Source organism: Pithys albifrons, chromosome Z, assembly GCF_047495875.1.
Source record: "Pithys albifrons albifrons isolate INPA30051 chromosome Z, PitAlb_v1, whole genome shotgun sequence".
In the NCBI taxonomy this organism is placed as follows: domain Eukaryota; kingdom Metazoa; phylum Chordata; class Aves; order Passeriformes; family Thamnophilidae; genus Pithys; species Pithys albifrons.
In genome coordinates this window covers 72,438,480-72,453,817 of record NC_092497.1, presented here as the reverse complement: position 1 = coordinate 72,453,817, position 15,338 = coordinate 72,438,480, and the positions used below count along the sequence as shown (strand labels likewise).

Below are 15,338 nucleotides of genomic sequence, written 5' to 3'. Positions count from 1 at the left end.
AAACAAGGTATTTCCTCGTAAGAAGGCCTTGCAGTAACAATAAACACAATCATATCTGTACTCATCTGAACAAACAGAGAAGTTCAGTTTTACTATGTTTGATTGAGAATTGGTATGAAATAGATATGCTAAGTTGTCAGAGTCAGTTGATAACCATCATGATTATTATGATATTATTAAGTGAATGCTTCCCATCTTTTTTTATATGTAAATATCCTGTAAGGGATTTGATAATTTTCAGAATGTTAATGCATCTCCTTCTAACTGTAAAACTAATTGCATTGTCTAATTAGATACTACTGTTTATAATGTCCTAAATACTGTGATTCAGGCTAAGGAAGGAACAGCCAAAGGTTTAGACTCAATTTCAGCCTTACTCTTCAGGAAGGCTCATGATTAGCTGAGCTATGTAATTGAAATAAGAATATCAAAGTGCTTAATTATTTAATACATGCCTTCTTTTATTTTTAATATATCATAAGAGATTGGGGGGAAAAGTAAGGTTTTTCTGTGTTTCAGCTCTAAGTTCAGCAGTAAGATACAGTATGTCAACACATTGGCAGAGCTTCATGAGATGATTCCAATGGAATATGTGCATATACCAGAAAGTATTGTCAAGTAAGTGATGTACAGTAAGTGTGTACTGGTTCTAATGGAAACTTTCACAAACTAGTAATAGTATTTAAGACTCTGAAAAAACAGTAAGCAATTTTCTGACATTCTTAAAGAAGCTTATGTTGTTCCACAAACATTTCACTACCAAACTCAGAAGCAGGAAGCCACTGTGTAATGGAATCACAAAACATCATAAATACATATTTCTAGGGGAGTAGAAGAATAGTTTAACCTTTCCACAGGTATCATCTATGCCATATTTTTCCATAACTTTTAACACTATTCAAGTAAAAGTGTATTTAGCTTTAGTCATGCAATGATTTGAACTGAAAGAGTAATTAAAAGATAGCTTGTTCAATAGGAGACCACTGAAAGTCAAAAGGTTCACCTTTCCTTATTTTGTTAATTTTCTTGGATAAATCCAGAACCACTGAAAGACAGTTTCTCAGGTTTTGCTACTTACACATGGATTTTTTTAAATGCAAGCATTTAAAGAAAAGTAACTATTAAAAGGAAAGTAAGGTAAGGAAAGTATCCATTAAAAAATTGTAGGAAGTTGATTGGCATTGCTCATCTCAACTGACTTTTTTCAGACCTGAAAAAAACAAGATGAAATCATATACCAAGACTGAAAATGACTGAAAAATTCATGAGTTTCATATAGTTGTTATTAAAATGATAATCTTGTTCAAGGAAGTTGTTTTTGTTTTAATTCTTCTCTTTATCAAATGTCCTAGGTTTTGAACAGCCAATCATTCTGTTCTAGTAAGTAATTTGATGAGCGAATACACAAATATGATTGTCTTCTCCTTTATGGTATGTCAGTGATAGTTTTTGGAGCTGTCATAGATCTGTTCAACCCAGACAGGACTTTTCATACCTGTCTTAGAGTAGTTGCAAAGCAACATCATTTCCTTCATTAAGCTGATGGTGTAATTCCAGGGAGCAAGTGGGAAGCTCAGTTCTGGCTTGAGAAAGTTTCACTTGTGAAAGCAGTGAATTACAGTTGTGAAATGAGGGGTCATAGAGACACTTTCACTCAATTTCATTTGTTGCTGTAACTTTAGTGATGGAGTCATGCTAAGAATGTGGAACAGAGGCTGTTGGTGAACTAATAAAGAATGCCCATAATGTTTTAACATCCCTAATGATTTTTCATCCTACTTCCTTCTTCCCTTCATCCCCTCCTTCCTCCCTCCGTCCCTCCTTCCCTCAGTCCCTCCCTCTTTTTATTCCTCTAACATTTTTAATTTCTTACCATTCCCTGAGATAGAAGCCTTAACATGATACTCTGAATTTCTGTTCCTTTGCTGTGTTCCTTATTGTGGCAATATACACAGTTTTACGTCCCTGTGGACTGAAAAGTGTTTGGAAAGTCTGTTCACCTCTCAGACCAAAGGTGAAACAATCACAGCACCAGTACCAAATAAACTTTACTACTTAAAACTTAAGAAGTTTTAGGGAATTGCCTACCTCATGTCAGCAGCAGCCAGATGAGAGATCATGATTTTGTGGAAAAAGATAGAACTTCAAAGGTGACAATTGTGCCCACTGGTGGCAAGCATTTTCAACATGTGATTACAAGATTTAGGGCCTGTGTGCATTCAAGACACTTGTGAGTGGTTATCCTCATACCACAGGGAGGAGAGCAGTGTTCAGCTGATAGCTTCACTTCTGATGCAAATTGAGAGAAATTACTGTAGAAAATTATGATTCATCTTTTGGCTTCATAATTGCTCCCTTGGCAAGAAAAATATACCCCCTGTGCTCAAGAGGAATCCCACCTGTAAAAAGTATATAGGGTTATGCCAGGTTTTGGATTATGTGGTTGTTCGGTAGTTTTGACTAAGGTGGGATACAATATGCTGTACCATATGAACTGTTACATCTTTTCTCTTCCTTCATCCACTCTTATCTTGTAAGGTATGATGAAGATAAGTGTATTAAGAGACGAATGAGGTAAAACTTGCTTTCTTGCCTCTGCTGCTGCTCATAATGGAGTGAATCTGTGTGACAGCCTTTCACCTGCAGGCGACCTCAACAGCTGAACGAGAGAGGACTTGCATTGATGTGGAATCTTACTTACCCTTCAAGCTGTTGAGATCAGCCTCCCTTGCAAATAAAACTCAGTGAACCATAAATGTCCTTGACTTGGCCCAGGCTGCAGCTAGTTTAATATTATCTGATAGAGCAACTGAGTGCTTCCAGCTCTATTCACTGGGCATGCCTCAGACCCCTGCTGCTTCTGTGTTTGACTCCAAATGAGCTAAATAAGAGTTAAAAAATTTAATTGAGCACAGGGATAAATGGTATCATACTGAACTGAAGAGCTTTAGTGTCAGTGTGCCCTAAGTCATATGGGCTTCCTATTTTAGAAGCATGTATTGTATTCGTTCTTTGCTCTGCTATTGCTCTGCTTCTCTCTTATGCTCTGCTTGCTTCTCTGTTTCTTTACATCAATAACTTTTACTCATGCAGACTGGATGAAGAGCTGAGGGAAGCTTCAGAAACAGCTAAGTAAGATAGCTTTCTGCTGGATGCTGGCATTGTATTTACTTTTTTCACAGGAATGGTTGGAATGCAGTAGTATACTGTGTGTTTGGTACAACAATCAGCTCGTAGTTTCAATTACTGTGTAAGTTGCCAGGTTTGTGAATTGACTTCCCCTCTCACTAAAAGCAGCCTCTGTACTCCTGGGTCTTGATAAGAAATAATCACACCCTGAACACCATAAAAAACTTCTTTACTGGTTTTTGATAATTGTTTCTGTACTCATGGGGATGACTGAAATCACTTATTTATTAAAATGGTTTAATAAACATTTTCTGCACTTCATCTCTTGTGTCAGATAACTCATGCAGTTTTTAAAAAGTAGGTTTTTGTTTGTTTGGGGGTTTCGGGGGGTGGGAATTGTTTTTTGGTGTCTGCTTGTTTGATTTATAATTTACTAAATTAGGGCTAGCCTCTTGTACCTCATTCTCAGTTAAGGTAGGTACAAAAATTCTCCATTTTTTCCAGAATTGGCCAGATAGGTCAGGGAATTAAAATTTGATAATAATATTTTATCATATATGGTCATTTAATAAATCAGTGTCAGGTAATGATCAGATAGTTTTAACTCACAACTCTGACTTTAAATCACTGAGGCAGTATGGTATAAAGTACCAAAGAAATCCTTAACTAGAAAGTATTGGCTCCTTAAGTAAAACTTAAAACGCATCCAGTGCACTTTCTTCATGTGTGCATTGTAGAAAAAATTCTGGAGAAGGAGTCTATGTCTTTTGATTCTAGTATAACATTCTCCCTTCTGGTTTTTGTAATCAAAGATTTTGAGTTTTGGAGTTTCTTTTCAGTATCCTTCCCTCATCTTATGCAGTTCAGGATTTTCATCTTACAGCTTTTTCTTTGCTGTATTTTTCCTACAGTTTCTTCTTTTGCAATACACATTCTCCACCAGTTCTCATGAGATTGGTTTTTAAAACAACTGCAGAGAAATATCCAAAACACTGGCCACTGCTTTTTGATTCTAGCAGTTACACTGCCTCAGAAAGAATACATTCACTTAAGTAGTTATCTGATATCACCTGAATATTTTGTTAGAGGCCCACCCATCCTTGAAATGCAACTTCTATCCCTTCTATTCAAACATTTTCAAATGTACTTGTTTTTCAAATGCATTGTATATGTGCCAATAAAAACTTGTGGAAGAAAGCTGTTTTCTTCTTAACTCCATTTAAAATTATAGAGGCTGCAGCAAGTGAAAGGGGAAGGAAATATTCATATGAGGCTTAACTGATTGTTGGTACTGTTGGATGTATGAAGTCACTGTAGTGCATTTCCCTTCCCCAGCTTAAAAAAATTGCTTAAAAATTATTACTCAAACTAATGTGTGTTTGAGGGCACTAAGATCACAACATTCCTAGCAACAACATTTGTGTGTTGAGCTGTCAAAGATACTCACTACAGTTAGTTATTACATCCCCAAATTCGATGCCATATTTAAAAAAAAGAAAGAAATAAACACAGAAGAAATGCTTACTCCTCTTTTTCCTTATGTCCAGAACTCGCTGCCTCTCAAATGATCCAGAAATTACTTCAGTGGAGCAGGAGTAAGAATTTATGCCTCATACTGTCATTACGTTTAAACATTATTTTACAACCATGCTGCTAGGAACTGAGGCTGGGTAGACTCCAGAAAGCTTTTTGAAGACCTAAATACTTTTATGGTAATATTCAGGAACAACATATGCAAGCAGAAAAAGTACTGAAGTTCTATTATATTTATATTTTATATAATTTAGATATGTGTTATAAACTGAAGATTTATGCTATTTGTATTGCATTTTGAATGTGTTTGAAGTGTCCTTGACCATTTTCAAGCAGAGACAGATACTTAGCCTGAGGATATTCAGGTGAAGTTATGTAAAAAGCAGAAAAAGGGAAGCATGATCAGAGATGGTCCCACACATTATGCTCAATTAAAAGTAGAAAACTTGCCATTCATTCAGATATTAAAGTCTTGTATTTTATTTTGATTTCGGACCTTGCTCTCATCATCTGCCTTCTCTTTTCTTTTCTGCTTCTCTGATTCTTTCATGGTTATTTTCCTGATTAAACCTCAAGCATCTTTTCATCTTTTCCTTTCAAATCTGGCATCCTTAGAAACAGGAATGTGTCAGTCCTCTGCTAGACTGTTCCTCTGTCTGATAGCATAATTGAAACATGAAAAGGGAAAAACCCCTACTGCTCTTACTGTTCATCAGTGAGAGTGTTCATAGCTGTAGTGTGTCACACAAGCACTAACAGTTCACTGCTAGAACAGCATGTCAGGAGAACCAGACATTGCAGCAGAGAGTATATTCCTGGCCAGAGTGTACAGGGGAGGAGTAGCTGAGGATTTTGCTGGCCCTAGGCATCTGGCTGGTGTAGAAATACACTAGTGGCTCACACTGGCATATTGTTCAGCAAATATCATATAGCAAACCTGACTCCTCAGTAAAAGATTCCCTCAATAACATGAGTATTGGGAAACAGGCAAACAATTAGAAGTACTTGTAGTAAACAGATGCATAAATAAAATGGAGCTTTGGTTTTCACTTTTTTTTTTTTTTTAATAGCAGTACTCTAGTAAGTTCTCATCATATCTGATACATATCTTAGAACCATAAGCCAAATTCCTGATTCCTGGAGCAGTTAACTTTGTATCTCTAAGCTTTTGTTTTTCTTCTCAGATACCATTTAACTCTGCAATGAATCAATATGAGGACTGTTTTTCAAAATATAAGAACAGAAAATAGCATGTTAAAGACTATTTTCTTACGATTTTTATCTTTTTGTGGCTTGAGCAGTTTTGCTTTTTCCTCAAAAATAAGCTGATCAGCAGAAAGCAATATGAGAAAAGAATTTATATTTATCTTAAATAAAACACTTGAGGTCAAATTAATTTTAATTCTTGCTATTTATTTTCTCTGCATAAATATGAATCTGTCTTCAGAAGTGGCAATAATTTTCCTGTGATCATATCCCTCACTTCTTGTGTCATTTATTCAGGAAATAAGATTTCCCATGTAAATCTCTCCATACTGAGAACAGCAGCTTTACACAGACTTTTTTTCTGCATGCTTTCTGCTGGAATGATTCTGGAGTCTACCCAGCTCTTAGTTTGCTTTTGTTGTCTTTTTTATCCCATTCCAAAGGCTTTTGTCTTTTGTCATGCTCCCTTGTGTTCTGTTTTGTTCAACTCCTTACACTTCCTCATGGCTTTAAAAAATACAAACTATAAAATAATTCACAGTAAAAGAACTTTATGCTGTCTGTAACAGTTCATAAATATTTTGAAAACTTTAAATAGTTACATATTCTTTAAAGAAAATTGCATCTTGAGGCAACATTTACAATGACAACTTTTTACTCTAAAGAATATTTCTAAACTATTTGATGACAGGTGCTTTGCACTAAATAGCAAAATTGTACTCTTAGAAACATTTTAAGGGACACACATATCTTGCCATACTTGTGTCATTCTACCATTGGATCTTCCCACATCTGATGACTACTTCAGATTGGAATTGCTGGAAAAGTAGTTACTAATTTCCATAAAACAGTAATGGAAGTTATTAAGGTGTGTACTTTCATAAGTGGTAGATAGGATGTATGTATATTTTTGAACACCACTGCATTGAAATCAATGAGAGGTGAGGATACTCAACACTTTGTGGGAGCTCAGGATTGATAAAAAGACTAGCCACATGCTTCATAGCACTGATTAATTTTTCTTGTTGTTCTTTGTCATTTTGTCTTTAATAAACAGCATAGACATGACCTTGAAATAAAAATCATCCTTGCCAGGCATTTGAAGAAGAGGGTTCACTTGGATTTTCATCACCCAGACTCTGAGGACCAAGCTGTACAATAAGTGATTTGGTCAACTGTGTTTGGTTTATAATTTTTCCACGTCATTCAGCAATTAAAGAAGACCAAAAGGGCCAGTCTAACTACCATGGAAACAGCAAAATTTTGGGGCCTGGTTACTTGTGTTGTTTTCAGAAACAGTTTTCTTTAGGAAAGCTATATTACTGAACAGTGATTTCTCTCTGTGTGTGCAATTTCTGTTTCAAAGGATACCATTTTACCAACAATATGCCTCATGAACCAGTCAATGAGGATGGGGATTTTTTAATTTTTGTCTTCAGCATATTAATGTTTATGCTTAGCTGAACAGAATAGTTCTTGTTACAGTAAATATTAGTTTGCTTGTGTCACAGCGCAGCAGCAGCTGTATTGCTTAAAAATAATTCTAGAAATGAAGGAGGAATTTCTTGAATTTGATAGGTTAGGTTGGATAGGACTTTGAGCGACTTGCTCTAGCTAAAGGTGTCCCTGCCCAATGCAAGAGTTTTGGAACTAGGTGATTTCTAAGGCCTCTTCCAACTCAAAGCATTCATGCATCTATCACTTTGTTTTCTTGTTGTCGGAAAAGCCTTTTCATCTTCATTTAACCCTAATGACTTTTTTTTCTATTCATTCAGAGAAAGAATGATATACTAAAATCTAATAAATAGTCATCAGACTTCCCAGAGGATGACTGAGTAACTTAAATTAATTTTGCTGTAATAATTTTTTTTAGTATTTTAGTATTTTAGAGATAGGTTGGCTAGAAGCAACTAATCCTGCAAATGATGGTCATATATTCTAAAATTCTTGGAGCATTACTTTGTCATTGTTTTCTAAATCTGCTTTCTCCAGACCTTTTTTTGAAGTTCTGAGTCTTCAAATGGCATTCTGTCTTTAATTGCAAAGGCTATTAATGCTATGAATATGAATCAAATAATATTTTCTACTAACAGCCGCAAGTTAAATGTGGAAATCAACAGTTGTGAGTCACAGTAGTTTGTTAGGAGTAGGTATTGTTGAAAGTGTTTCTATTACATAAAAAATAAGTCTTGTGATGCGGTTTATTGTTTGCATCACAGACCACAGCAGTAAAAGCACAGAAAAGAAAAAAACCCTAAGTATTTCTTGTTTGCTGCTGTCCTGTGTACTGGCACAAAAGACAATATAGTAAGTCTTCATATTTACTGGAAAATAGCTGCAATTTCACAGACCATGCTTTTACAGGAGATTGCAAATTATTTATCAAGTTAATTCTGTTTGTCTGCTTTAACAAGACAAGAGGCAAGAATATGACTAATGCTTTCTCTTCTCTAATGAACACATGCATACACTTTCCAAACCCACTGACTCACCTGCCTTTTGGGAAGTCCTAATGGAAATAATAGTATTACATACTCTCTGACATATTATTCTTTTCTTCACATGATTTTCATATACACTAGAATTACATCTGTGGATTCTCTACTTTGCCTGTATGTCCTTGGACACAGCAACTCAAGATAAATTGCACCTTTTAAGTGTGCTCTAACTCCATCCTGCTTTGAGTCCAGAATTATTAATGAAAGAGATAACAAGTGGAAGTTTTCTTGGAGAATAAAGTTAAAGCATGAGCCTTGATTTTTCAGTAGGATCTAAACTGAAAGTGAAAATGTGTTTTGCCTTTTATTTAAAAGTTTGAGGGTTTTGTTCTGTGGTTTGCCCATTTCCACCACTGGTCGTTTCTATCTTGTATTTAGAAGATAGTCTGCAATCAAAGAAGCAAGCACCTTTCATTAAGTGCACAGCTGTTAAGCTACTGCAATGAAAATTGACAAATTTGTCAGAAAGGCAAAGGAATGCTTTCTTGTTGGCCAGCATAAAAACTGAAACATGTGCCACTCTTCAGTCCTTGCTCTGTACTGACTGGTGGTGCATGGTATCTCTGTCATGTTTGCTAGTCTGCTGTATTGCATCTTTCTGTCAGTTCCTGTTAATTGTCACAGAAAAGGGACTTAATCCTGCCGACCACTGTTGCTGCTCTATAACCTTGGCCTAAATTAGAATCTGGTAGTTTCCACCTTTTCTCAGATGTTTGAATCCTGGCTTGTGTCTGCCTTATAAGAGTGCTGTCACTTAGTATATTGGGGATAATGTTTTATGTACAGGTTAATATTTGTAATATTTGATGCTAAATAAGCTTGACCAAGATCTAAACTATTAAAAGCATTTAGTAGCATGAAATTGCATCTTTTGTAGACCTGTAGTTTAAGCCACCTAGAGTGAGACAGATGCCTTGTGTTATGCTGTGAGAGAATCTTGCTAAAAGAGAAGTTCACCACAAAGCAGAGCTTCAGCACAAATCTTTACTCACTGTCTGAGACATAAGTGGGTGTAAGAGATTTGTGATTTTAGTGGTGGATGTCAGTTTGGAGTGGAATTTAATTCTAAAGGCTTTATGTGAAATTACTAAACAGCAAAGCTATACATGAATTAACATGATTACCGTGGGTGGACTAATAGTGTCAGCCTGAGATGGAAGGAATTTGTTTAAGCCAAATATCACATTAAAACAAAATGGGGCATCAATGTGATGGTTCAAAAATGATTGCAAGATCAAGGCGTGATTATCATTACTTATTAGTATATTTTGAAGATTTTTTAATGTTATGATACTGTAATTCTATATTATACTAACAATAATGTATCAATATTATTAAATCAGTAGTTTGTTGAAAGAGGAATATAGTATATATAATTGCACAGATAAAAGCTTTTGTATATGGATTTTTTTCTACTGTGTATCAGAGTGCTCCAATCAAATATAAATTAATAGTTGCTTTTTTTTTAAATACCTATGCTGACTTAAGTTATAGATTAAGCAATAAAAGGATATCTAATATCATTGTATTGAGATATATATATACTTACGAATCAGAAATAAAGAACTGCAACCCACCACTGGAAGTATTTTCTTTCAGCCTGAAAGTTGGGGGATTTTTTATTCCTTGGGTATGTAGAAACACCTGATTGTTTCAAATCACCATTCTTTACATAGTTACAAATATTCTCTTACTTTTCATTTCCTTCCTGCCCTTCCAAAAATTGAAACTGAGTCAATTTTGTGTCTCATGATGTTAGTCTCTATCTCCATGTACTGAAATACTTACTTTGCTGATACTAGAAATAATTTTCCTGAAAGGAAGCAGAAGGAGCTCTTTCCATTGCTTTCTATTTTGTGTCCATGCTGTAATGCAAAGATCAAATGCACAGTAGTTTCAGTCCATCTCATATAGTAGGCAGAAAACAGAAGCTGCAGGGCAGATAGAGACTGGCTGTGAAATCACTCTGAGCAGATTAACAACATTATTGATTGCAGTGAAGGAAGGAGAGTTGGTGGACATTGAGTCCTCTCAGTACCTGCCTACCACGTGCCCACTCACATCCCAATCTAAGTCTGTTTCTAGTGGGTCAATTTATACTGCCACTTCGTCAAGTAAACCTGGCTAATGTCTGGACAGCTATCCTGGAGCATTGGCCAACGAGGCACCAAATACAAGCTTAAAAGGGGATAACTTGTGGCTTACTTTTCACCACCCACCTGGAAGCCACTCTGTGAATGCTCCTAGCCCTTACATTGCAAAGTTGAAGAAGTTGGATTAAACAAATTTTTGTGCTTGAAATATGCTCTTTGACTTTTGATATGTTTGAAGATTTATCAGATACTTACCAAATTATCAATTTGAGTGTTAGAAGTGTCATTGAATTTCCTACTAGTACCACTATTGGGAATGAAAGACAGGTCACAGATTGTGTTAGCTGTGCAGCTATCCTTAGTTATTTCTAGAAACAAGAGGAGCATCCCTGTATTACCTGGCACAGAAGAAGCCAACAGAGCAAGCATCAGGAGATTTGCAGTTCTACATCTCATTCATTATCCCTTTTCTCCAGTCATGCAGCCTCTCTAGCACCCTGTTCCCATTCCAAAATACAGCTGCCGCGCAGGCAGGTGGTGACAATTACCTATCTATACTCAGGTGAAGACTAAAGAATAGCACTGTGAAGTTAAAATTTTGGTTGTTCTGTTTCTGCTGTTTTGGTTTACAGTTCTCTAATCTGCTTTGACAAATGGTCAACTGCTACAGAATACAAACTACTTTGAAAAACTTACTTTTCAAAGGTACTGAAGCCTCTTTAAAACTCATGTGTTTGGTTCTTACAGTTATTTTTCTAGTAATTCCACCCACTTAAGAAGTGGTCACTGCTTGCCCAGAGTTTATTTCAACAGTCCTTCTAGTGACACTCTAGGTTTGTCCATTCAGCAGGAGCAATGGAGTTGACTGGACTGAGCTCTGCCAAATTTGAGAACCAGAAAGGAACTGCAGCCTGAGCCTGCCACCCCTTTTTTATTCCTTGTTGCTTTCCTGGCCTTAAGATAACCCTGTTAAGCAAAGCTTTGTGAAAGTAAGGCAGAAAATCTCTCAAGGCTTATAGTATATAATAGTACATTTAAACGTGTAGACTTCTACAGGATTTTTTGCTCTATCTGTGCTGGTTGTTCCAGTAGCAGTTATTATTGTTAAGGGAAAACACACATGACTGATTGTACAAGTGTACGTGTAATCCCCTTAATTTTTTTCCATTAGGAAAAATCTAGTGTAATTTTCCAATGGAAAATCTTTTAGGTAAGATGGGAATCAGAAGGCAAAAAATACAATTTTTTTTTTTTAAAGAAGGTAATACTATTTTTAGAAAAAATCGATTTCATGTGCTAAAGCATGCATAAATTAGCATTATTAGCAAGGTCTTTGTTGGCTTCAGAAGACTGAAGTTTTTGTCTTACATCGAGAAATAAGTTAGGCATGAGAATGCACCATACTGTGTTATAACTATAGTGCTCCATATTTGGATTACAAAGTTAGAAGAAATGGCATTTGAAGTCAATATTTCTGTATCACGAACAAGTAATTAGAATGCAGTGCAGCACTATTTCTGAATTATTTTTAAATGGCTTGAGGGACAGACCAGTAGACCCATGTGTCTGTCCTAACACTAGCTAGTAACTTGTGAACAATTTTGGGATTAAATGTTGACTCCAGAGACTGAGGTTTCTTTTGTGTTTGAGGTGACCAGCTGTGACCTCTGTGGTCCTCACAAGAGTGTTGATGACTCGTCCAGTCTGTATTCTGTCCAGTGCTAGGCAGGCAGTATTGGGTTTACACTACTTCAGTATTCTGAGGGCACTTATAGCTAATAACTTCGTATTGAATGCTGCTGCCAAAAAAAAAAGTGTACTGTCTCTCATACAGTGTCTAGTCTGTTAGAAAAATATTGGATTGTCAAGCCACACTGTTCAAAGGAATTCAATTTCTTTCTTTATTTTAGGTGAAGAATAAAGGGTGTAATGTCACCTCCCAGCATTATCTGTTTAGCCAAATCACAACTGAAATAGAATCAGTTTAGTTAAAACCATATCTGCTTGCCTCTCTATTATGAAAAGCAGCCTCCAGCAAAGGGAGGAAAACAATCCACAGAATACTTGCCATGCTTCTCTGACTGTGTTTGACCATTTGAGTGGCTCCTATGCACACTTCCCCAGTTGTAAGGAAACTCTTAACACAAATGAAGAGGCATAAAAGCAGTTTACTAAGAGAGCACTGAATTTTTATAGAGTAGGGTGAGGAAGGTTCTGGATAAGGGGTGGTAGCTAGACTGGGATTGGGCAGAACTAGGGGTGGAGTAAATTACTAGGGTAACAGGGGAGCCACTGGGGAAACAACAGTCAAACAACCAATCATAATAGGGTCTGGACTAAAGGAAGGAAAGGAGCCCTAAGGGATTATGGAAAAAAGACAACATGGACAGAATGGCTAAGGGGAAAAAACAAGAAAGCAATTTTACAAACGGGGGGGGGGGGGGGGTACATTAAAACTCTTAACACTGTACAATGTTATAATTTAAACAGCACTTGTAGGCAAGTCCATAATGTTACTTCCAAGTTCTAGATCCCATTCTCATTGAGTGTCTGCCTCTGGTAGTTTCATTGACCTTTCATCCTTGTAGATCCACCTCTTGTAGTAGTCTTTCCATTCTGCATAGGTCAAGCATTCTCCCACACTTCTCCCTGAGGCCTGGTATGTAAAGCAGACTCCCTCCATGAAGGAGTGACTCAGAAAATGAAGTGCTGGGTTTCTAGGACAGTGTTAAGCCATCAAGACTGTTAAAACTTCATCTTTGTCTTCATCCCTTTGAAGTGTGAGTAACATTACATCAAACAGTCAGACTAAAGAACACAGAGCATAACGTGAGATTTGGAGTTTATGATGTGAAAAAAAAAAAGATAAGGAACACAACTAAAACGATCAGTCAGGAAAAGAAAAACTAGGGGGAAAAAGGACAGGTCAGGTAAATGACCAGTGCCTGGGGGAAAGTAAGGTTACAGGCATCCTTATGCTTGAGGCTCCAACCTTCTCTGAAATTCTGATTCTCCTTGGGGAAATCTGAAACACAGCAGACCTGCTTGCCTGGAGCCTTTACTTAAAAGAAGCACAAGTGTGCTCTGTTCCAACTGTTCTTTTTTTCCCCTAACTTAAAGAAATGATGGATTCCCTGGAGTTAAGTGGCTTGATCTGCTTTTCACTCAGTGTAGAATGAAAACCTCTCAGCCCTTGTGTAGGTATCACGTAAGAGAAAGCTGAAAGAATGGGAAATGTTGCATGATTTAGAAAATTAAATTTTACACATTTCTCAGTGACTTGCACAGAATAAGCCTCTGTCAGAAGACATCACATGAGTATAAATAAGGAAATTAATTAAATATAGACAGGAAAGAGCAAGATATAATAGACGACCATATAGAACAAAGTGTTTCATAGTGAACAATAGATGTAGGAGAGAAATGACAGAATAGGACATGAACAGTACCAAAGAGGATAAACACAGACCAGAAATGCAATGTTGAAAATTCAAAAAACAACAAACAAAACCCCCAAAACTAATTACCTCAGAAGAGAATTCCTGTGCCACTTAGTAGGTCAACAGCAGTGTTCAGTGGAGAACCTGCCATCCCCTGAAGGTGTCTTGGTGGTATACAATGGCATAGATGTATACAGCAATTAAAAGATCTCAAGTTATCCATTGCCTCACTTTCTACTGCATTACCACTGGAAGAAGGAGACTGGAGGAAAGAAAACCAGTATGATGCAGATTTGGGGATTAAGCAACAAAATTAGCAAAACGTTGCTAATCCATTAAAGCTACTCTAATACTCTAACTAGAAGTGTTGGGTTTGGTGGAATTCCACCACTGATATGATCATGCTTGCTGAACACATGATTCCCAAAACATTGTCCATGAGTGAAGTTACACTATCCAGATGGCCATTGTACTCCCAGGAGGAAAGATTCATAGATCCTGGCTGCTGCTACTTTCTGTGGAAACAATTTTCTTTGGAAAATTTTCCCTTCAAATAACATATACAGTTTTCAGTAACTGGGTATTTGGAATCTATTTTGTCAGTCAGGCTGTGACACACAGTACCTGTGAGAATTGTCTCACATTCACAACTCCCATTGGAGCTTTCTACTTTTCTTACTCATCTCACAGATGTTATAGGTTAACCCCTGTAGGAAAATGAGTACCATCACAGCCTTTCGCTCACTCATTCCCCACAGCTGGATTTGGAAGAGTAAAAATGAGAAAACATGTGAGTTGAAATAAGGGCAGTTTAATAGATAAAGCAAAAGCTACACAAGCAAGCAAATCCAAACAAGGAATTGATACAGTATTCCCCATAGACAGGTAGGTGTTCAGCCATCTCCAGGAAAGCAGGGCTCCATCACACCTAATAGTGACTTAGGAAGACAAAAACTGTGAAGAAACTGTGAAGAACCTCCTTCTTCTCCCCAGCTTTATATGCTGACTATGATGCTATATGGTCTGAGATATCCCTGTGGTCAGTTGGATTCAGCCATCCTGACTGTGTCCCTTTCCAATTCTTTGTGCACTCACACCCCACTTGCTGGTGGGGTGGGGTGAGAAGCAGAAAGTTTCTTGACAATGTGGAAATGCTGCTCAGCAATAACTTAAATATTATTCTCTGTGAGAAGACTACCACAAGTTGGCCTAAGAAGCTGTGGATGCTTCACACCTGAAAGTGTTTAAGGCCAGATTGGATGGAGCTCTGAGCAACCTGGTCTAGTGGAAGGTGTCCATGTCCTTGGCAGAGGAGTTAGAACTAGATGATCTTTAAGGTCCCTTCCAGCCCATGCCATTCTATGATTCTGTGATTTGTGTGCTATCAACATTTTTTGGTCACAAATTGAAAACAAACTACTACAAGAAAAATGAACTTG

General features: G+C 36.9%; 1 protein-coding gene across 4 annotated transcripts in view; it reads left to right on the top strand.

Moving 5' to 3' along the window:
- The window catches only part of PRUNE2 (prune homolog 2 with BCH domain), a 137,172-nt gene extending 127,236 nt beyond the window's left edge, over positions 1–9,936 (top strand). For 2 of the 4 annotated variants that reach the window (XM_071580586.1, XM_071580591.1), the window contains 5 exons: positions 520–618; positions 2,539–2,574; positions 3,094–3,132; positions 4,677–4,724; positions 6,926–9,936. In XM_071580586.1, the coding sequence (XP_071436687.1) occupies positions 520–618; positions 2,539–2,574; positions 3,094–3,132; positions 4,677–4,724; positions 6,926–6,947 (244 nt within the window). In that variant the 3' untranslated portion in view covers positions 6,948–9,936. The remainder of the gene's footprint in view (positions 1–519; positions 619–2,538; positions 2,575–3,093; positions 3,133–4,676; positions 4,725–6,925) is intronic. The other 2 variants (XM_071580587.1, XM_071580588.1) reach the window with 2 other exon arrangements.
- The last annotated feature ends 5,402 nt before the right edge of the window (positions 9,937–15,338 follow it).